The 23,765-nt window shown below is 44.4% G+C and overlaps 1 protein-coding gene across 3 annotated transcripts in view; it reads left to right on the top strand.

The window, feature by feature from the left end:
- Positions 1 to 23,765, top strand: part of PER3 (period circadian regulator 3) — a 69,040-nt gene that overhangs the window by 30,102 nt on the left and 15,173 nt on the right. For all 3 annotated transcript variants that reach the window (XM_056542386.1, XM_056542385.1, XM_056542387.1), the window contains 9 exons: positions 2,196 to 2,338; positions 3,075 to 3,153; positions 3,514 to 3,620; positions 5,359 to 5,515; positions 6,097 to 6,202; positions 15,069 to 15,197; positions 16,571 to 16,697; positions 18,849 to 18,993; positions 20,087 to 20,211. In XM_056542386.1, coding sequence (XP_056398361.1) covers positions 2,196 to 2,338; positions 3,075 to 3,153; positions 3,514 to 3,620; positions 5,359 to 5,515; positions 6,097 to 6,202; positions 15,069 to 15,197; positions 16,571 to 16,697; positions 18,849 to 18,993; positions 20,087 to 20,211 — 1,118 coding nt within the window. The remainder of the gene's footprint in view (positions 1 to 2,195; positions 2,339 to 3,074; positions 3,154 to 3,513; positions 3,621 to 5,358; positions 5,516 to 6,096; positions 6,203 to 15,068; positions 15,198 to 16,570; positions 16,698 to 18,848; positions 18,994 to 20,086; positions 20,212 to 23,765) is intronic.

The raw sequence follows: 23,765 nt of genomic DNA, 5'->3' as shown, positions 1-23,765 counted from the left end.
TTTTTTTTTTTTTTAAATATATACATATATATGGGAGCTCTGTCCTCCCGTAACCGTCCGATGCAATGCTTGGAACATAGGCAGCTTGATTGCAAAATTAATAGCAGAGGCCAAATCAAAATGGGTTAGAGAAGTGTTTTTTTTTATTTATTTTTTTTATTTTTTTTCTTCTTTTTTATATATTATATATGATTTTTTTTTTTTTTTTTTTTGGTTCATTAGCGGATTCTCACAGTGCATGAAACCCCATTCACTAAATGAAAGCAGAGATCTTTGAAAATGTAAAAAAATTAAATAGAAAGTTATGGAACTTTTTCATAGTGATTAAGCTTGATTTACAGAGTCGTTTTATGTCGCGCCACCTTTCTTTAATCCCCACTGCCCGTTGCCGCTTACGCCTTGGAGGCAGAACGTGGCTCGGTAGCGCTGGACTTGTGCTTACTCCAATCTGTTAAGCGAACAGGATTAATTGGACTTTTGTTTCTCTTCTTGGAATCCTTTTCTCTGGCCGCACTAGTCGGCTCATTAGAGAACAATAAGGACAGATAAGTGGCACCGGCTTTGTGTACTTGCAGTAACACTCTGAGCCGCCGTTATTGATTCCCATTACACGTTGAACATGATTTCCCTCCCAAACATAACATTCTATAATGAAGAGAATCGACAATTACTTGCAATGTTTTTGCATCGAACACTGTGCCCCCCCCCCCCCTCGTCTTACATAATCATACGCCAGTAAGTGGCAGAGACACGTTTCACAAATATTTTGCGCCTGCAGCCTTTAATAATGGATAACAATGGAGCCGACCTTCAGCTGAAGAGATCCGAGGCCGTCGTGTTTAGCCTTGTTTATCGCTGTGATAAGAGTCCACGATTCCAGTCTTTATGCAAAAACAGACACTGGCTAATAATAGATCGCCAATTCCTAAAATAAACCTTTTTTTATTTTGACCATCAGATACATCAGCCGCTACAGTGCAGTGTAATGTAATGGTATTGTCTGCTATGTAGATCAGATACATAATGCTGAAACTTTACTCCCCAAGGTAGGGTGCCTCCACATGTTGCAAAACTACAACTCCCAGCCGGTTGGGAAACACTGCCATAAATATTTATTATTATTTTTTTTTTTTTGGGGGGGGACGATTGGACTTTTTAACCCCTTTTAAAGGAAATCTGTCATCAGTATCACCCACACTAGCCTGTCATACATGCTTGTAGTGCAGGTGATACTGATCGAAATGATACTTACAATGTCCTGAATGGCCCAGCCGTTGGGCCGTTATTGCTGTTTTTCTTTTTTATGTAAATTAGGTCCCTGGGGCATGGGTGGAGTTAGAAACGGAGCTCCAGGCACGCCACGTGATCTTCTGCCTGGCTCATCAATATGCACGGCCTTGCGACAGGTTTTCGCCATGGCGCATGCGCCGCTCCCAGAATACAACCAGAGGTGGCGTCAATTTCAGCCAAGTGAGGCTAAAACTGATGGCGCTTCCAAGTGTACTCTGGGAGCGGCGCATGTGCCGTGCCATGAGAGCAGGGAGGGAGGCCGTGCATATTGATGAGCCGGGTGGCGCACCCACCCAGGAGAAGATCACGTGGGGTGCCCGGAGCTCCGGTCCTAGCTCCGCCCATGCCCCAAGGACCTCATTTACATAAAAAGAAAAACGGCAATAACGGCCCAACGGCTGGTCCATTCAGGACATTGTAAGTATCATTTCGATCAGTATCACCCGCACTACAAGTCTGTATGACAGGTTAGGGCGGGTGATACTGATGACAGATTTGCTTTAAGGACACAGACATTTTTTGCAAATCTGACCACCCTCACTTTATGCATTAATAACTCTGAGTTGCTTTTACTTAGTTTTTTCGTGACATATTCTACTTTAATATAGTGGTAAATTTTCGTCCATACTTGCATCATTTCTTGGTGAAAAATTCAAAGATTTCATGAACATTTTGAAAATTTTACATTTTTCTAACTTTGAAACTCTCTGCTTGTAAGGAAAATGGATGTTCCAAATAAATTATATATTTATTCACAAATACAATATGTCTACTTTATGTCTGCATCATAAAGTTGACATGTTAGTCAAAAGTTTTTGCCTGGAATACCCCTTTAACTTAGTTTATGCGATTTTACATTAGGGGGAATGAGCAATGTAAAAAGTGTTGTTTCCCTTAAATTTCAGGGGTGGTAAAGACCGGGATCATGAACTCCGATACAATCCCTACCGGATAACTCCATACAGCGTCAGAGTCCGCACCTCTCCCGATGTCGAGCCCGAGCCTTGTTGTCTCGCTTTAGTGGAAAAGATTCACTCAGGATATGAGGGTGAGTCAAAAAGTCAATGTGTTGTCTATGGGGCCCTGTGTCCAGGGGGGGGGGGATCAGAAAATATAGCATTCGGCCATGTTGAGCAGACAACACTCTAAAATATATGGCCAGCTGAAGGACCTACCATCCTGGAGAACAGTTAAAGGGGTACTCCACTGGAAAACATTTTTTTTTTTTTTTTTTTTTTTTTTTTTTTATCAACTGGTGCCAGAAATTTAAACTGATTTGTAAATTACATCTATTAAAAAAATCTTAATCCTTCCAGTACTTATCAGCTGCTGTTATGATCCACAGGAAGTTTTTCTTTTTTTTTCTTTTTTTCTTTTTTTATTTCCTTTCTGTCTGACCACAGTGCTCTCTGCTGACACCTCTGTCCATTTTAGGAACTGTCCAGAGCAGGAGAAAATCCCCATAGAAAACCTCTCCTGCTCTGGACAGTTCCTAAAATGGACAGAGGTGTCAGCAGAGAGCACTGTGGTCAGACAGAAAGGAAATTAAAAAAAGAAAATAACTTCCTGTGGATCATACAGCAGATAAATAAGTACTGGAAGGATTAAGATTTTTAAATAGAAGTAATTTACAAATCTGTTTTAAATTTCTGGCACCAATTGATTTAAATATTTTTTTTCCCCAGTGGAGTACCCCTTTAACATGATAGAGATCATCGCCATCCATTGAATTATCCTTCCTATAGGAACCTGCTTTATAAACTTGGTGTATATTTTTATTGCAGCTCCCAGAATTCCCCTGGATAAGCGGATATTTACCACAACCCATACACCCGGTTGCGTGTTCCTTGAGGTAGACGATCGGTGAGTTGTTTTCCATTTTTGTATGTGAGAAGAAATTACTTCTCCAGAAAGTGAATCCTCTCATAACCTTTCCTGAAGCCACCACAACCATGATGTGCAAGCTACTCAGCTGACATTGTGAATAGTGATGGCTCATGGACCCAGAAAGAATTAACCCCTTATAACCCTAGGGCAGTGTTTCCCCAACCAGGGTGCCTCCAGATGTATCAAAACTACAACTCCCAGCATGCCCGGACAGCCGTTGGCTGTCCGGGCATGCTGGGAGTTGTAGTTTTGCAACACCTGCAGGCACCCTGGTTGGGGAAACACTGCCCCAGGGTCTCCCTTTATGCATTTTGATTGATGTTTAATTTCTTTCAGAGCCGTACCATTATTGGGTTACTTGCCCCAGGACTTGGTCGGAACCTCCGTCTTAATGTATTTGCACCCCGAGGATCGTCCTTTAATGCTGGCCATGCATAGGAAAAGTAAGCTGGATGAAATGTGTATTTAAAAAAAAAAATAAAAATGGAAGGATTGCTTTCTTGGCAGAGATGTTGTTAAATCTGCTGGTGCGATTACGTGCGCGATCTCATGTGAAGCTGTAATATCAGGATAGATGTGGATAATTTCCTTTCATAAAAGGCCCCTGTTCTCCAGTTACATTATCTAAAGAATAGGCGCGGTAAGGAGAGCATCAAAGTGGGTCAGCAGTGTTTTAAAGCTTTACTGTCATTTAAAAAAAATACTTAAAGGGGTACTCCGGTGCTTAGACATCTTATCCCCTTATCCAAAGGATAGGGGATAAGATGCCTGACCGCGGGAGTCCCGCCGCTGGGGACCCCCGTGATCTTGCACGCGGCACCCCGTTTGTAATCAGTCCCCGGAGAGTGTTCGCTCCGGGTCTGATTACGGGCGACCACAGGGCCAACGGCGTGTGACCTCCGCCCCCCGTGTGACGTCACGCTCGCCCCTCAATGCAAGCCTACGGGAGGGGGCGTAACAGCTATCACGCCCCCTCTCATAGGCTTGCATTGAGGGGCGGAGGAGTGACGTCACACGCCGTTGACCCTGTGGTCGCCCGTAATCAGACCCGGAGCGAACACTCTCCGGGGACTGATTACAAAGAGGGTGCCGCGTGCATGATCACGGGGGTCCCCAGCGGCGGGACTCCCCCGGTCAGGCATCTTATCCCCTATCCTTTGGATAGGGGATAAGATGTCTAGGCACCGGAGTACCCCTTTAAGACATGTCATGCAGACTTGTCATAAGTTTTGATCCATCTTGGTCCCTGTACTGGCACCCACAATGATCTGTTACACATGCTGATTTTTCTGCATAGTTTCACGCTCTGATCTAGAAAGTTTGGCGCGTGTGCATGCCCAGCTCAAGCAGGGCCTCACTATTCATTCTCCCCCCATTAATCCATATACCACTTCACCCGACTGAGGTTATTTAAAGTGGTGATTTAAAGGACCTCAACTCTAGGGTTAAAGGGGTTATCCAGGATTGGAAAAAAAAAGTGCTGATTTGCTCTAAAAAACAGCTCCACACCTGCCCTCAGGTTGTGTCCGGTATTGCAGCTCAGTTCAATTGAAGTGAAGGGAGCCAAGTTGTAATACCACACACAACCTGAGGACAGATGTGGTGCTGTTTTAAAAAGAAATAGTTTTTCTGGTCCTAGAGGATCCTGCATCTGTCAAGTCATTTATGACTTATTCTGTGGAGGTGAGGATAACCCTGATAACTCACTATAAAGTAGGTTTTTCTGAATTTCTATAAAAAAATCAAAAAATAAAAAATAAAGAAAAAAATATCCACAACATATCATGATATTATGGCACAACGGGGTCGCCCTCTATGCACATTGCTGATCCTTTTTGGTGTGCCTTATGTCCTTCCTATTGTTTACTGAGGCTCACTGGGTCCCCTGGGGAGTGCTGTTCTCTCTGTTTTTTGTTTTTGATATCTTGCCATGTTGGCAATGTTTGTTATCTTTAATTGCAAAACTTAAATAAATACTTAAAAAAAAAAAAAAAATATATATATATATATATATATATATATATATATATTATGGCACAATATTCCCAAGCACAGACTTGTCTCCTCTGTTTCATGTCCTACTGTATTCATTTGTATTGCACGCTGCCTGTTTTCCTGCCTTGTCATTTAACAGAGAGGGTACTGTATAGACAATAATACGTTTTGTGTGTTTCTCTTTAGTCCTGAAGTATGCCGGGCAGCCTCCGTTCGAGCATTCTCCAATCAGATTCTGCACTCAGAACGGTGACTACATCACACTGGACACCAGCTGGTCGAGTTTCGTCAACCCCTGGAGTAGAAAAGTGGCGTTTATAATCGGTCGGCACAAAGTCAGAACGTAAGTGTCTTTCAAGAGGTCATTTGAGTCCCCCGTACCTATTAGAAGCGTCAAATGACCGACAAATGCAGTGTTTCCCAACCAGGGTGCCTCCAGCTGTTGCAAAACTACAACTCCCAGCATGCCCGGACAGCCATTAGCTGTCCGGTAATGCTGGGTGTTGTAGTTTTGCAACCGGTTGAGGCACCCTGGTTGGGAAACACTGATCTTATGTGTATGAGGCGTCCTAAATTTCTCGACAGATAATGTCGAGAGAGAGGAATAAGGCATGTTGGAGAGAAGCTTCCACTAGAAGAGTGGGGCAGCAGCTTATCTCCCCTCCCCATTCTGAATACATATTTGGCAAGCGGTTATCTTTCTCTCTATGGAGGTCTCGGTTATCCTCCACTCTTCAGTGGATGCCATGTAACACTACTATCCAATAGCAGCAGGTTCCCTGGCAAGGAGCTGATTTAAGAGGGTTAATCCCAGATAGACAATCTCCCTGTAATAGCCCTGTATGTAATAGTGACCCCCTAATGGGTGATTTCCAACATCATCCAGTTTAACAGTGATGAACATTTCTACCTCATTCTTTGCAGGGGTCCCCTCAATGAAGACGTCTTTGCTGCACGAAGCACAGAAATCGGCAACGTCGACAAGGAAATTAGAGAACTGCAGGGACAGATCTACAAAGTTCTTTTGCAGGTATGGTCTATTGTATAGAATTTGTTAACTTTTACAAACTTTGTTTCATGCAATATTTCTTCAACTCCCAGCATGCAACTCCCAGCATGCCTAGACAGCCGAAGTCTCCTTGGAGTTGTAGTTTTGCAACAGCTGGTTGGGAAACAGTCTTAGGCAAAAAATAGTCTAAATTCTTCCCCTTTGGTACCTTTTTTTTTTTTTGTCAACTTTCCAAACTCAGAACCCCTTTCAGGCATCTCCAGCATGCGTGCTCCCCGATATGCGTTTCATATTTACTATACTTTTTCTCGGTCTGCTTCATTGGGGGACACATACCGTGGGTATATGCTGCTGCCACTGGGAGGCTTGACACTAGGCAACAAGAAAAGTCTGCCCCTCCCAGCAGATCATAACCGCCCACAGGCACCTGAGCTAAACAGTTTTAGCTTAGTGTCAGTAGGAGGCAGACACAGGTCTGGACTTCTCCAGACCTGGTTGCTTATTTTTCTTATTTCTGGGTTTAGGGATGTATAGTTAGAATTTTCTCTCCCTTTTATTTCTCTCTTTTTAGGTGGGGTCTCAGGAACATAGCGTTCACTGTTTCCCCATTTACAAAGAAGAAGGGGCACAGGCATAGAGTTATGCACTGCCAACCCCTTCTCGTCACCAGTCAGCACCTGGGGTTGTACCTCTGGGTCCGGGTCCCCCTACCTTCCCTGCTCATCTTGCTGTTTCAACCCGGCATGATGCAGGTGTTTACTAGCTGACTGAAGACTTCATTAGGTAAGTTTTCTTAGGACAAGGTGAGTATTTCTCTCCCTTTTTCAGGTTTCTAGCCTTTCTCAGGATTCTAAACCTCTGTAGCCCCCTATTTGGAGCCCACTCCTTTTTATTCACTTGTCCTGTTCGTGCCCAGTCGGACAACTCCACAGATGTGGCATATGTCAATCGCCAGGGGGCACACGCAGCTCAGCGGTGATCGGCAAGGTCTCCAAGATCCTTCACTGGGCGGAGCTCAGAGTTCCCTCCATCTTGGCGATTCACATACCAGGGGTGAAAAATTGGTAGGCGGACATTCTCAGCCGCTCCTCAGCGAGTGGTCTCTTCATCCATAGGTATTTGCGGAAATCTGCAACCTCTGGGGCACTCCGGACATGGAATTGTTTTGCGTCCCGCCACAACCAGAAAGTTCATCGCTTTGTGGCGTAGTCCTTGGCCCTAGCCATGGACACCCTGGTGATTCCCTGGTCGCACTTCGCCCTCCCCTATCTCTTCCCTCCTCTTCCTCTCCTATCCAGGGTCCTGAGGAAGCTCAAAGTGGAGGGCGTTCCCGCCATTCTCTTGGCTCCGGACTGGCCCAGGTGGGCGTTGTATGCCGACATCGTTCGTCAAGTGGACGATGTGCCACTGCGCCTCCTTGTTCGTCCTGACCTACTCTCTCAGGGCCCCTTTTGCCACCCCAATTTACAGTTGCTGCATTTGACAGTGTGGCGGTCGAGACCACGGTCCTGAGGGCCAGGGGATTCTCTACCCAAGTAGCTCACACGATGATCAAGGCGCGCAAGCCCTTCTCTACGAAGATTTACCACCATACTTGGTGGTCTTTTTTTTTTTTTTTCTTGGTGTGAATCTCACTCCTTTTCTTCAGTTATGTTCTTTCTCCCACGACTTCTTTCCTTTTTACAGTCTGGACTGGAACAACGCTTGGCTCTCAGTTCCCTTAAGGGACAAGTTTAGGCTCTCTCCATTCTCTTTTAGCATCCCCTGGCGTCTGATCCTCACATCTGGACTTTTCTACAAGGTGTGGCTCATGCGGCTCCACCTTACATATCCCCTATTCCCCCTTGGGATTTCAATCTGGTTCTCAGTGCCCTGCAGGGAAGTCACTTCGAACCTCTGCAGGAAGGAAGACGAAGAGAAATGTCCCTGAAAGTGGCCTTCCTCATTGTGGTCACTTCTATTAGGAGGGTTTCGGAGTTGGCAGCACTCTCCTGCCGCTCTCCCTACTTGGTCTTACACCAGGACAAGGTTGTTTTTCATCTGGTTCTGTCCTTTTCACATATGGTCTTAGCCGCCTTTAACCTAAATGAGGACATCGTCCTTTCGTCTTTTTGTCCTGCTCCGTCTCATCCCAGGGAACGTTTGCTCTATGGGCTTGATGTGGTACGGGCTGTTTAGATTTACCTCTCAGTCACTCCTTCCTTTCGCCAGTGTGACTCCTTTTTGCTTACGGAGGGTCGTAGTAAGGGGCTTCCTGCTTCGAAGGCTACCATTTCATGGAGGATCCTTTCTGCCATTACGAAGCTTAACGCTGCAGTGGGGAAGACTCCTTCTTTCAGGGTCTCGGCTCATTCCACTCGTTCTGTCGGAGCCTCTTGGGCTCTCCGCAACAGGGCTTCAGCCTTGCAAATTTAAAAGGCGACCACCTGGTCGTCTTTGCTTGTTTACAAAGTTTTACCAGGTACATACCTTTTGCATCTGCTGATGCTTGTCTGGGTCACAAGGTGTTGCAGGTGGCTGTGGTCCAGATTAGCTCAGGTGCCTGTGGCGAGTATATCCTGCTGGGAGGGGTCGCCTTTTCTTGTTGCCTAGTGTCAGCACCTCCTAGTGGCAGCAGCAATATACCCACGGTCTGTGTCCCCCAATGGATCCTCCGAGAAAGATTTCATGGTAAGCATAAAAAATCTACCTATTGCGGGTGTGGTGCACAAAACATAATATGCAGGGGAGTGTGGACGGCGGAAATGGCTGAAAATCGTCCTTGTTCCCGTGTTATATGTTTTATATACTGCACCCTCAATAAAGAAGCTAACTTCTGCTGGTAAGTGCCATCCATCATTTGTTATATTGATATTAAATATAATCTTCAGCCTTATTGGTAGAAAATATGCAAACAATAACTCCTGCTTTTTTGCCCACAAGAAGGTTTGCTGACCTTCCCCGCTCAGTCATACTTACCTAAGATCCTTGGGGGTCGTCTTGCATTTGACTTGTTCAAGTCCCTGAGACGGGGGTGTCTAGGCAAGTTTAACTTTGGGAGTGGAGTGGGCTCCTTCTTCCTGCAGCTTTCTTTTCCTCAATCTTCACCCTTTTGTCTTTGGCTCTGCTCAGTGTTCAGCCATTTATCAGTGTAAGATGTTTGTCAGGATGTAGTTATTTTTTTTCTCCACTTATCTGTGGCGTTTACGAGAAGAAGCGATTATGTAAACAAGTAAATAACAGGAGCAGAGAATGGGTCTGGGGGGTCTTATTTAGGCCAAGGTAATTTTTTTTCCAGGCAGTCTCTGAAAGGTCCTCCATTGTTCCTTTTTCCTCCAGCATCATTGTGACAGGTAATTTGCCGCCGCAGGAAAGAATGGCGTATTACATCACCGCTCTGCCGCACCAGGCAGCTGGTGCCCAGTCCCTTTACACAGGACCCATTTCACCGACCTATCCGAGCCCAGAATGACTCAATGCCATCACATGGACGTGTATGAGCGGTCTGCGCTGACATTCAGAAATGCTACTAGGCTTTGTTGTTTTGCCTCTGGCTCTTTTCTCTTTAAGTTGCTTTGTCTTTTTTGCATACAATGGGACATGTGTTGACCACACGGGAGCTTATGAGAACACAAAATCCATAAGCATAGACCATTTCTATTAAGAGTTGAAAGCTTCCAAATTCGGTTCTTTGAGATGCAATTTTGGGTTATGCTCTCGGTGTATTTTTAATTGTATTTCTAATTTCTAAATAAAGTTTTAACCGGTGTCTGATGAAAAGTTTGACAACTTTCTGATATCCTTTCTAAGAACTCTGCTGTCTGTCATCACTCTTAGGCCATGTTCACAGAGTGGAATTTCCTAGCAGCATTCCATGGAAATAATCTGCTAGGAAATACTTCTCCTGATTTCAGTGGGACTCTGCTGCACTGTGCACACGACGCAATTTCTATGGCGGAAAGAACAGTACTGTCCATGCTTTTTGTGTATTCCGCTCGGAAATTTATTGCCGTCTATAAGACGGCGCATTTCCTAGCAGTCCTAACACTGCCGGAACAGTCAAATGTGCGGCATGCCCCCTCGTGTTTTCCCAGTGGACCTTCCGCACAAAATCGATCAGTTGAACATGGCCTTACACTTAAACTCCTCATAGCAATGGCCTTTTGGCTATGGGGAGTTCACTAGTGTCCCCTATTCTGGAAATCAATGGGGATCCCAGTGGTTGGGCCCCCACATATTTAGTGTAGCCGGCACCCAGGACAGGGTGTTGCTGATGAGAATTTAGCTATTTCATTTTTTCCCAACCAAGGTGCCTCCGCCTGTTGCAAAACTACAACTCCCTGCATGCCCGGACAGCCAAAGGCTGTCCGGGCATGCAGGGAGTTGTAGTTTTGCAACAGCTGGAGGCACCTGGTTGGGAAACACGGAGCTAAATATTAGAATGCTCCCATAGTCTCCTGTATCTGATTTACTCTTATTGAAGTACACCATTTACATTTAATTACTGTAAGACAACACACAGTCCCTGGATAGCGACCGCCATAATAACGATTTTTTTTTTCCTTCTATAATAATCATCTCCTATTCACTTCAGAATTCCCAGCGATCAATAAGGGGTGAATTTTCTTCGCTCTTGAAAAGAAAATGGCTCTTTAGTGCCTCCATATTACAGAATCCCGCACTCCACTTCAGACATGTGACCGCTTCCAAGTGCTAGACTTCTGTAGAGCGACACTCCTTTCCGAGCCTCAATGTCTCTCATCCTCTTTCATATAGTATATGCATTACTCTCCTTTTTTTAGCTTTTTAATGGGATCGCCAACCAATCTCTAGATCGTTGTTTCCCCACCAAACTGTTAACACCAAGGTGTACAGTGGGGCAAAAAAGTATTTAGTCAGCCACCAATTGTGCAATTTCTCCCACTTAAAAAGGTTAGAGATGCCTGTAATTTTCATCATAGGTATACTGCAATTATGGGAGACATAATGAGAAAAAAATCCATAAAATTACATTGTCTGAAGTTTAAAGAATTTGCAAATTATGGTGGAAAATAAGGATTTGATCACCTACAAACAAGCAAGATTTCTGGCTCTCACAGACCTGATCTTCTTTAAGAGTCTCCTCTGTCCTCCACTCCTTACCTGTATTAATGGCTCCTGTTTGAACTTAGTACCTGTCTACAACCTCAAACAGTCACACTACAAACTCCACTATGGCCAAGAACAAAGCCGAAGGACACCAGAAACAAAATTGTAGACCTGCACCAGGCTGGGAAGACTGAATCTGCAATAGGCAAGCAGCTTGGTGTGAAGAAATCAACTGTGGGAGCAATTATTAGAAAATGGAAGACATACAAGACTACTGATAATCTCCCTTGATCTGGGGCCACACGGGGGTGGGGGGGACCTAGTGAATGACCTGCAGAGAGCTGGGACCAAAGTAACAAAGGCAATAATCATGAACACACTACGCTGCCAGGGTCTCAAATCATCCAGTGCCAGATGTGTCCCCCTGTTTAAGCCAGTACATGTCCGGGCCTGCCTGAAGTTTGCTAGAGAACATTTGGATGATACAGAAGAGTATTGGGAGAATTTCATATGGTCAGATGAAAGCAAAGTAGAACATTTTGGTAAAAACTCAACTCGTCGTGTTTGGAGGAAAAAGAATGCTGAGTTGCATCCAAAGAACATCATACCTACTGTGAAGCATGGGGGAGGAAACATCATGATTTGGGGCTGTTTTTCTACAAAGGGACCAGGACGACTGATCTGTGTGAAGGAAAGAATGAATGGGGCCATGTATCATGAGATTTTGAGTGAAAACCTCCTTCCATCAGCAAGGGCATTGAAGATAAAACATGGCTGGGTCTTAGCATGACAATGATCTCAAACACGCCACCCGGGCAATGAAGGAGTGGCTTCGTAAGAAGCATTTCAAGGTCCTGGAGTGGCCTAGCCAGTCTCCAGATCTCAACCCCATAGAAAACCTTTGGATGTAGTTGAAAGTTCGTGTTGCCCAGCGACAGCCCCAAAACATCACTGCTCTAGAGGAGATCTGCATGGAGGAATGCGCCAAAATACCAGCAACAGTGTGTGAGAACCTTGTGAAGACTTACATAAAACGTTTGACCTCTGTAATTGCCAACAAAGGGGATATAACAAAGTATTGAGATGAACTTTTGTTATTGACCAAATACTTATTTTCCACCATAATTTGCAAATAAATTCTTTAAAAATCAGACAAAGTGATTTTATGGATATTTTTTTCTCATTCTGTCTCTCATAGTTGAGGTTATAACCTATGATGATAATTACAGCCTCTCATCTTTATAAGGGGGAGAACTTACACAATTGGTGGCTGACTAAATACTGTTTTGTCCCACTGTACAACATATGAAACGTTTTTGAGAATGACAGTGCCTGTTTAAGAAAATATGTCGGTGAACTATTTCAGAAAGAATACAAATTTTTACTAAAATAGACTTGTTAAAAGAATGGACATGTCATCTTTAATGGGAAAACAGTCTGATCTTGGGGGCCTGTAGACTACAGCTGCACTCCATATTGGAGGCCCAGTGGCTTCTCATTTGTATCCTAATGTGATTGGATTATTCCGAGCTGAGCCCATTAGTACTTGGTTACCATTTTGTATATATCTGTTACCCTTATACAGATCCCTGCACATCAGTACTTGGTTACCATATTGTATATGTCTGTTACCCTTATACAGATCCCTGCACATTAGTACTTGGTTACCATATTGTAAATGTATGTTACCCTTATACAGATCCCTGTACATCAGTACTTGGTTACCATATTGTATATGTCTGTTACCCTTATACAGATCCCTGCACATCAGTACTTGGTTACCATATTGTATATGTCTCTTACTCTTATACAGATCCCTGCACATCAGTACTTGGTTACCATATTGTATATGTCTGTTACCCTTATACAGATCCCTGCACATTAGTACTTGGTTACCATATTGTATATGTCTGTTACCCTTATACAGATCCCTGTACATCAGTACTTGGTTACCATATTGTATATGTCTCTTACTCTTATACAGATCCCTGCACATCAGTACTTGGTTACCATATTGTATATGTCTCTTACTCTTATACAGATCCCTGCACATCAGTACTTGGTTACCATATTGTATATATCTGTTACCCTTATACAGATCCCTGCACATCAGTACTTGGTTACCATATTGTATATGTCTCTTACCCTTATACAGATCCCTGCACATCAGTACTTGGTTACCATATTGTATATGTCTCTTACCCTTATACAGATCCCTGCACATTAGTACTTGGTTACCATATTGTATATGTATGTTACCCTTATACAGATCCCTGCACATTAGTACTTGGTTACCATTTTGTATATGTCTGTTACCCTTATACAGATCCCTGCACATTAGTACTTGGTTACCATATTGTATATGTCTCTTACCCTTATACAGATCCCTGCACATCAGTACTTGGTTACCATATTGTATATGTCTGTTACCCTTATACAGATCCCTGCACATCAGTACTTGGTTACCATATTGTATATGTCTCTTACCCTTATACAGATCCCTGTACATCAGTACTTGGTTACCATATTGTATATGTATGTTACCCTTATACAGATCCCTGCACATTAGTACTTGGTTACCATATTGTATATGTCTCTTACCCTTATACAGATCCCTGCACATCAGTACTTGGTTACCATATTGTATATGTCTGTTACCCTTATACAGATCCCTGCACATCAGTACTTGGTTACCATATTGGATATATCTCTTACCCTTATACAGATCCCTGCACATCAGTACTTGGTTACTATATTGTATATGTCTCTTACCCTTATACAGATCCCTGCACATTAGTACTTGGTTACCATATTGTATATGTCTGTTACCCTTATACAGATCCCTGCACATCAGTACTTGGTTACCATATTGTATATGTCTGTTACCCTTATACAGATCCCTGCACATTAGTACTTGGTTACCATATTGTATATGTCTGTTACCCTTATACAGATCCCTGCACATCAGTACTTGGTTACCATATTGTATATGTCTCTTACCCTTATACAGATCCCTGCACATTAGTACTTGGTTACCATATTGTATATGTCTGTTACCCTTATACAGATCCCTGCACATCAGTACTTGGTTACCATATTGTATATGTCTCTTACCCTTATACAGATCCCTGCACATTAGTACTTGGTTACCATATTGTATATGTATGTTACTCTTATACAGATCCCTGCACATCAGTACTTGGTTACCATATTGTATATGTCTCTTACCCTTATACAGATCCCTGTACATCAGTACTTGGTTACCATATTGTATATGTCTGTTACCCTTATACAGATCCCTGCACATCAGTACTTGGTTACCATATTGTATATGTCTGTTACCCTTATACAGATCCCTGCACATCAGTACTTGGTTACCATATTGTATATGTCTGTTACCCTTATACAGATCCCTGCACATTAGTACTTGGTTACCATATTGTATATATCTGTTACCCTTATACAGATCCCTGCACATCAGTACTTGGTTACCATATTGTATATATCTGTTACCCTTATACAGATCCCTGCACATCAGTACTTGGTTACTATATTGTATATGTCTGTTACACTTATACAGATCCCTGCACATTAGTACTTGGTTACTATATACACAGCGTGTTGTCCTCGCATACAGCAGAACATGTTGTACTTTGTAAGATGGCGGCCAGGTATAGGTTTTTACCATAATGTCTTGTATCTTTTTACGTTGATCACGCAGCAGAGTTTCCTGTACAGTGTTGTGCGCTGTTACCTTCAGGTATAGTTTGGTTAGGTTTTATATCATTGACATTTTGTCCCTAATCTGTTTTTTATGCAGCCTGTTCACAACAATGGGTCCAGCGGCTACGGGAGTCTGGGAAGCAACGGTTCTTACGAGCATTATATAAGCATCGCCTCGTCTAGTGATTCCAATGGAAATTGCGTGGATGAGACACCCAAAGAACCGGTAAGTATTATTCAATGCATTTTAGGTTCTTATACTTTTCCAATATGTCTCTAATGGTGGGATTTACAGGGGTTGCATAATCCATTTATGGCAAGTACAGAACCCGTTTAAGGGTACGTTTACACGAGCGGATCCCCAGCGCGTATTACGCTGCGGATTCACCTGTGAAGGACCGCTGTATGCTGCCTTTACAGGTGCCTGCTCCTAGTAGCAATACGCTGCTTCTAGACACACTTCGATGTGGGATTTGCCTCACGCATGCGCAGTATATTCGCACATCGTGGCAGATCTCGGCCTAGCACATAGAGCGGGGGGAGCGGCCACGATGTGTGCGAGTACACAGCGCATGCACGGTGACTTGCACATCGCTTTAGTGTGTCTGCTTGTAGCAGCGTATTGCCGCTCCGAGCAGGCACCTGTAAAGGCAGCATACAGCGGTCCTTCAGCGGCAGATCTGTAGCGTAATACGCGCTGGCGATCCACTCGTGTGAACGTACCCTTAGGGGTACTCCGGTGGGAGAGAAATGTTTTCAAATTAATTGGTGCCAGAAGGTTATTCCGATTTGTAAATGACTTCTAAATAAAAATCTTACTCCTTAAGTTCTGTCAGGAACTGTCCAGAGCAGGAGCAAATCCCCATAGAAAACCTCTCCTGCTCTGGACAGTTCCTGACATGGACAGAGGTGTCAGCAGAGAGCACTGTGGTCAGACAGAAAAGAAATTCCTGTGGGGCATACAGCAGCTAAGTACTGGAAGGATTAAGATTTTTTAACAGAATAATTAACTAGTTGATTTTAATTTATTTTTTTTTTTTATGTTTCAATCAGAGTACCCCTTTAAACAACTCTTTGTGTCTGCTTTGTCAGGGGATATTAATTTAATACACTAAGCCTCAACAAAAATTGCTCCCCTTCTGTCCTTTCTGTGCATTACACCTATTGATTTCTTTAGCTACCATGCAATGCTTTATTTGTATAGAGTCCCTTTAAATCTCCAAGGTCTTTCCAGACACGTTTCCCTTTCCCTAACATAATATTCTCTATAATAGAACGCTCTTGCTATGAGTCATGTTACACTGTTGACATCTCTGAATATTAATATATAATGTATTCTGTAGCAGTGACATCAGTACATTCCTATGGTCTTCATGTAACACGTAGATATACCTATATAATTATAATGCGCACACACAAGCATGAAGATCAGTAATGTCCTCCCCTCCACCTCCTTTCTCACAATGGGAACAGTTTGTTGACATGGTGGCGTATGACGGTGCAGTTTGTGGAGAGTTTCTTCAGTCTAATGCTACAAAGTGTAAATGTGTTATGGGCCATTTACTTTTAAGTGACTCTTTTTGATGATTTTTGTTGCAGATGACTCTAAAGCAGGTGTGTACAGACATTAACCGCATCAAGAACATGGGACAGCAGGTATACATCGATACAAGAAACAAACCTCAGCCCAAGAGACGGGAGGTGCTAGACAAAGCGGTTCAGAAAGGTGAGCATACCGGACTGCTACCCTCATGGTAAGAGTATGGTAACACTGTGGAATTCTGCACAGGGAACTTTAACATCAGTGGGAATGGGTCTTCCACGAGACCCATTCACACTGCGGAATTCCGCAGCTGAAATTGTTCTGCGCAAAGAAAGAACATGTTCATTCTTTGTGCGGAAGTCCGCAAGTACTGCATAGCTGTCTGCATAGCTGTCAATGGTGACGGCGCAGTGTCCGCTGCCAGGCTGAATCTCTGCTCGCTTAATTCCGCGAGCGGAGATTCAGCGACATATCCGCAGTGTGAATTGTCCACGTGTTTGGCATCTTGATTGGTGCCCCCATAGAAAGCCTATGCCCACTTAATGCCCACCTGGACTATGGAGAAACTTACCATGGGTTGCACATTTTGGCGCAGGGTTATTTTGCTCATCAATGTGCAATTTCTTAATGATCTGGAGGGGAATGACATCTTATTCTATCCTACGTTCTCTTTTTAATTGGGTCGTCTCATGAAGGACACTTCTGCTGGATAAATGGAGAGTGTCTAATTGATGAAGGGAGGTGCTTGCTGATTGGTGGACCATCACCTAGCACAAGGACAGAGTCATGTGTGTCCCACTGGTTGAATAGAGCGATGGTTGGAAATGCGCGGTGTTCAACTCCATTATTTCAGCTATCTTTATATGTTCCATAAAGCAGGGGTCTCCAAACTGTAGAGCTCCAGATGTTGCAAAATTACAACTGCTGTCCGTGGCATGCTGGGAGATGGAGTTTTGAAATATCTGGAGTGCCACAGTTTGGAGTCCACTACCATGGTGTCCTGGGGACTACCGTTTTCATAATCACTGGGGCTTCCCATGTTTGGACACAATCCAATGAGATACTTTTCATTATCCTGTCTATAGATGATTCTTTAGTAAATTCTCTCCATTGTTATTATTTTTTTTTCTTTACTGTTGGTGCCCCTGTTGGTATTCTAAAAATGTGTAACCGCTCCACCTAGTGGTAAATTAGAATAGGAGTATTCATGTAAAGCATATTTATTCATTCATTCATTCATTCATTCTTAAGTATATAATTGTTAAAGTTTAAAAAAAATAGACAGAATCCATCAAGTTCTACCCTTAACCTTGCAATATAAAAGCTATTCCTAGTAAGAAACACCAGATCATCTTACGTCTTGCTAGTCTTCTCTTCCAAGGGCTTTTGTAGGAAAATTACACCTGTTGGTGTATTTGAGCGCAGGTTTTGCTTATTGGGTATGGAGAGTAGGGATCGACCGATTATCGCTTTGGCTGATATTATCGTCTGATAATCGCGATTTTGGACATTATCGGTATCGGCAATTACCTTGCCAATATGCCGATAATGCCCCACCCATTGCCGCCGCAGCCCCCCCATTGCCTCCCCCCATCCCCGGTGTTACAATTACCTGTTCCCGGGGGTCCGGGATCCTTCTGGCTCCTGCGCTGTTGCTGTGCGCTGCGTAATGACGAGTGACGTACCCAATGCGACGTTACCGTCAGTACGCACAGTGACAGCGCAGGACGCCGATGGAGCCAGAAGGATCGCGGACCCCCAGGAACAGGTAATTATGACACCGGGGATGGGGGGAGGCGATGGGGCAACGGCGGTATGTGGGCAGAGGATGGGGGAGGCAATGGGGCAGCGGCGGCGGTATGTGGGCAGAGGCGGCAGTATGTGGGCAGGGGATGGGGGAGGGGGAGGCGATGGGGCAACTCTGGTTGTTAGACCCATGACAGGCAGGTGGAGAGAAGCGGGCAGCGGCGGCGGTCTCTGGCACCTCAAAAGCCGCTGCAGTTAATTGATGATTTAAAGCACCCACTTTAATTTGTTGATCTGCAACGGCTTCTGCCTCGCCGTGGGGGGGGGGGGGGGGGGGGGCTGTTTCAAATAGCCAATAACTTATACCGAAATATCGGTATAAGTTATCGGCTATCTGCATGAAAGGTGACAGATTATCGGTATCGGCCCTAAAAAATCAATATCGATCGATCCCTAATGGAGAGACAGCGAGAAGGGTCAGGATATGATAAAAAAAAAAAATGTAAATTTATAATATACTAGTTGGCTAGGTAATGAGGAATGGATGACTTGATCATATGATTTATTCTTCTTTTTTTTTGTGTGCAGCCAAACCTCATCAAAACACTTTCTTAAGACCTAATCAGGAGAATGTGATAGTGGACAGACAAGCAGCGTCATCATGCGACGCCTCCAGGAAGGGACAGCACATCCCCTCCTACCAGCAGATCAATTGTGTGGACAGTATTATTAGGTAAGTGGTGTTTCCAGCATTTTACTGATTTTATAGGTTATAGGTTGTCCTATCCGCAGAATAGAGCAGTGGTCTACAAACTGGGGACCACCAGATATTGCAAAACTACAACTTTCAGCGTGCCCGGACACCGATCTTTATATATGCAAATCAAAGTCACCTGGGGGAGTCCAAATGTCAGCCTATTAAGCTTGTTATAAGGTTGTGTAACAGCAAGATTGTTTACGGTCTCCATTAGAAACCATCAAAGTGGTGATTAAGGCTCTGTGCCGCATTACCGGCTGTAACTTCGAGCCTGTCAAATATACATAATGGGACTCCACCAGCAGAATAGTGAGTACAGCTCTGGGGTATAATACAGGATATAACTCAGGATCAGTATAGGATCAGTAATGTAATGTATGTACACAATGACCTCACCAGCAGAATAGTGAGTACAGCTCTGGAGTATAATACAGGATATAACTCAGGATCAGTACAGGATAAGTAATGTAATGTATGTACACAGTGACCTCACCAGCAGAATAGTGAGTACAGCTCTGGAGTATAATACAGGATATAACTCAGGATCAGTACAGGATAAGTAATGTAATGTATGTACACAGTGACCTCACCAGCAGAATAGTGAGTGCAGCTCTGGAGTATAATACAGGATATAACTCAGGATCAGTATAGGATCAGTAATGTAATGTATGTACACAGTGACCTCACCAGCAGAATAGTGAGTACAGCTCTGGAGTATAATACAAGATATAACTCAGGATCAGTACAGGATAAGTAATGTAATGTATATACACAGTGACCTCACCAGCAGAATAGTGAGTACAGCTCTGGAATATAATACAAGATATAACTCAGGATCAGTACAGGATAAGTAATGTAATGTATAAACACAGTGACCTCACCAGCAGAATAGTGAGTACAGCTCTGGAATATAATACAAGATATAACTCAGGATCAGTACAGGATAAGTAATGTAATGTATATACACAGTGACCTCACCAGCAGAATAGTGAGTACAGCTCTGGAGTAGTGATGTATTAAATGTAGATATATAACTTATGTAATGCCTCCATTGTTCCTCTCTTTGCAGGTATTTGGAGAGCTACAACATCCCAGCTTTAAAGAGGAAGTGTGAGTCCTCCACCAATACCACCTCCTCCTCCGAAGACGACAAACAGGGTGTCCCTGGACAGAACGACTTGGAGACATTGGAAGGTAAAAATCTTCCTGGTTTGGGGGGATATGAGCAGCTGCCTTCATTAGGAACACCAACTTGAATTTTATTTTGACTTCCACAAAAGTTGCCAATAACATTCACACATATATATGTAAATGTTTCAGGATCTTGTCAGAACAGAAGATAGTTGTGACTGGGGGGGAAGATATTTTCCTACACACAGCAGACTTCCTGTCCAGTAAGGAACCTGCAGTCAGCCATAGCCTGAAGCTGAGGAACTCTGAACAATCTCTGCACAGCAAATGTGTTACACAATGGAAAGCGTGCAGCTCTGTTCTGGACAATATCATGTATATCGCTGTGAATGTTAACAGCTTTATGGAACTCACGATTATAGGAAAATATCAGGAACCTTTTATTCCAGTAACCAACTTATCCTCAATGCACATTTCTCTGTAGAGGTTTTAGCGTCAGCTCCTCTGAGATAGAAGAAGAAAATATCTAGTATATATAAATTCTTTAGTAATCATCTTCTGTTAATTCATTCAATGAAAACAAATTATATTTGCCCATTTTTTAAGTATCTGCATTTCAGTGATCACCCAGCTTTCCCAGGGTCCTGAAGTTTGAGGGCATGCTGGTGTGAGTAAGGTTAGCAGAGCATGTTAGGGGTTGTAGTTTTGCAGCAACTTAGAAGCCACTAGTCAGAGGGCTGTCACATCATGCTGGGAAATGTAATTTTGCAACAGCTGGAGAGCTACCGGTTAGAGAAAGCTTTCAGGGCATGCTGGGAATTGTAGTTTTGCAACAGATAAAGAGCCACAATGCGGGAAAGCCCGGTGTAGAGATGCATTACTTCTCCTATATCACTGTACTTTAGGAAAGCAGAATGACAATAGATGCAGCTGCTAGTTCAATTTTCACATGTGGTGTCACACAACCTTTCTATTAAAAATAAATAAATAAATGGTTCAATATTATAGCAACTTGACCTTATACTTTTTTTGGGGGGGGGGGGAGGGAAGGCTTTTTTAAACTTATTTTTTGGTTAATTTTTTTTTTACATGTTTTTAGCCGATTATGATGAAGTTGCCTAATCCTCATGTCTCCTTTCTCGTTCGGCTCCATTGGGGGACACAGAGATTGGGGGACACACGTGGGTATATCTTGCTGACGATAGGCAACAAAAAGAGAGTCTGCCCCTCCTGGCAGAATATACCCCGCCTACAGACTCTGAGCTACCAGTTTTAGCTTAATGTCCATAGGAGGCAGACACAGGTCTAGAGTTCTCCAGACCTGGTCTTTTACTTTTACATTTTTTAGTTCAGGGAAGTGTATTTAGCTATTTTTTTTCTCTCTCTTTTTTTTATTTTTTATTTCCTTGATTTTAGGTGGGGGTTCAGGAGCATGGCGCTCACTGTTCCCCCATATGCGATGAAGGGGCACAGGCATACAATTATGCACTGTCAACCCCTTCAAATTCTTTTCGGGTGGGAGGTCGTTTGTCCCTGTTCCGTGACATTTGGATTGCCCAATTGCAGGACTCTCGGGTCCGAGATGTCGTTTTTCGACGGCTATCTGATTTTTTTTATCCCGACCTCCTCATTCTCCTTCCTTGGCAGCGGCTTTTTGGGTTGCACTTCGGACCCTTCTCGCTCAGGGAGTGATCGTCCCAGTTTTTTCAGGGTTCTATTCAAACCTGTTCTCCGTCACCAAAAAAGGGAGTTCCGTCCATCCGATCCTGGATCTGAAGCTCCTCAACTGCCACCTACTCCTGCATCATTTCCGTATGGAGTCACTCCATTTAGTGGTGTCATTCATCGATCAAGGGGAGTTTCTTTCCTCAGTGGATATCCGAGACTTCACATACCGGTTTTTTCTTGCTCATTAGTGCGATCTCAGTTTCGCCATTCTGGAGGGCCATTTTCAGTCTGTGGCCCTTCCTTTTGCCCTGGCCATGGCCCCAAGGGTCTTCACCAAGGTCCTGGCAGTGGCGATCGTCATCCTGCGTGATCCCCTACCTGGACGACCTACTGATAAAGACTCCAACCAGGTACCAGAATCAGGAGTCTCCTTCTCACTCTTCAGACTTTGTCCCATTTCAGCTGGGTGGTCAAAGAGGAAAAGTCCTACCTTATTCTGCCCCAGTCTCTGATCTCCCTGGGACTCAAAGTCAACACGGTGACCGCCCGGGTTCGGCTCCTGCTGGACAAGCGCCGCTCTTTGTCAACAGGAGTTTTGTCTTCTCCGGCGTCCTGTTCCAGTTTCCATTAAGTTCTGCATGGAAGTCCTAGGCAAGATGGTGGTGGCCATGGAGGCCGTACCCTTCACCCAGTTTCATTGTCTTCCTCTTCAACTTACTCTTCTGTCCTAGTGGGACAAGTCACCACTTTCCCTCGATAGCAGGATAATTCTTCCCCCCCCCCCCAGGATTCGCCAGTCCCTCCTGTGGTGGCTTCAGTCTCCTCTTCTTTGACAGGGACCATCTTTCCTGGCCCTCCACTGGCAGGTCATTACGACGGATGCCAGTCTTAGCGGTTGGGGAGTGGTTCATGGATCGGATGGTCCAGGCCCTTTGGTCCTCCCAGGAAGCTCTTCTACCCATCAACATCCTGGAACTTTGGGCAATTTACCTTTGCCTCCTCTATTGGGAGCGACTTCTTCCAGATCGTCCTGTTCGTGTCCAGTTGGACAACTCCACGGCTGTGGTATATGTCAATTGCCTGGGCGACACTCGCAGCCCCCGCGGTCTCCAGGATCCTGCTCAGGGCAGAACTCAGAGTTCCCTCCATCTCGGCGATTCACATACCGGGGGTGGACAATTGGGAGGTGGACTTCCTCGGTTGCTTCTCGGCCAACCCCGCCGAGTGGTCTCTTCATCCAGAGGTGTTTGCGGAAATCTGCAACCTCTTGGGCACTCCGGACGTGTCATTCTCATGTCTCTGGACTGGCCCAGGTGCGTGTTGTACACTAACGTTGTTCGCCTAGTGGCCGATGTACCACTGCACCTCTCAGTTCGTCCCGACCTGCTCTGGGTCCCCATTTGCCACCACAATTTACTGTCACTGCATTTGATGGCGTGGCGGTTGAAACTGTGGTTCTAAGGGCCAGGGGGTTCTCTCCCCAGGTGATCCGCACAATGATCAGGGCACGCAAGTCTTCCTCTGCGAAGGTACTTGGCGGTCCTACTTTCGATGGTGTGAGTCTCAATCCTTCTCACCAGTTGTTTTCTCCCTTCCACGCCTTCTTTCCTTTTTGCAGTCTGGGCTGAAACAACGCTTGGTTCTCAGTTCCCTTAAGGGTCAGGTGTCTGCTCTTTCCATTCTCTTTCAGCGCTCCCTTTTGTCTGACCTTCACATACCCACTTTTCTGTAAGGCGTAGCTCATGCGGCTCTGCCATATAGGTCCCCTACTCTCCCGTGGGATCTGAATCTGGTTCTCAGTGCTTTGCAGAGTACTCCCTTCGAGCCTCTCCAGGACATTTCTCTGCGCTTCCTTTCCTGGAAGGTGGCCTTCCTCATTGCGGTCACTTCCATCCGGAGAGTTTCAGAGCTGGCGGCTCTCTCCTGTCATTCCCCCTACCTGGTCTTGC

This window comes from Hyla sarda, chromosome 10 (assembly GCF_029499605.1).
Source record: "Hyla sarda isolate aHylSar1 chromosome 10, aHylSar1.hap1, whole genome shotgun sequence".
NCBI lineage: Eukaryota > Metazoa > Chordata > Amphibia > Anura > Hylidae > Hyla > Hyla sarda.
The sequence above is the reverse complement of the archived record's forward strand: the minus strand, read 5'-3'. Positions and strand labels throughout refer to the sequence as shown.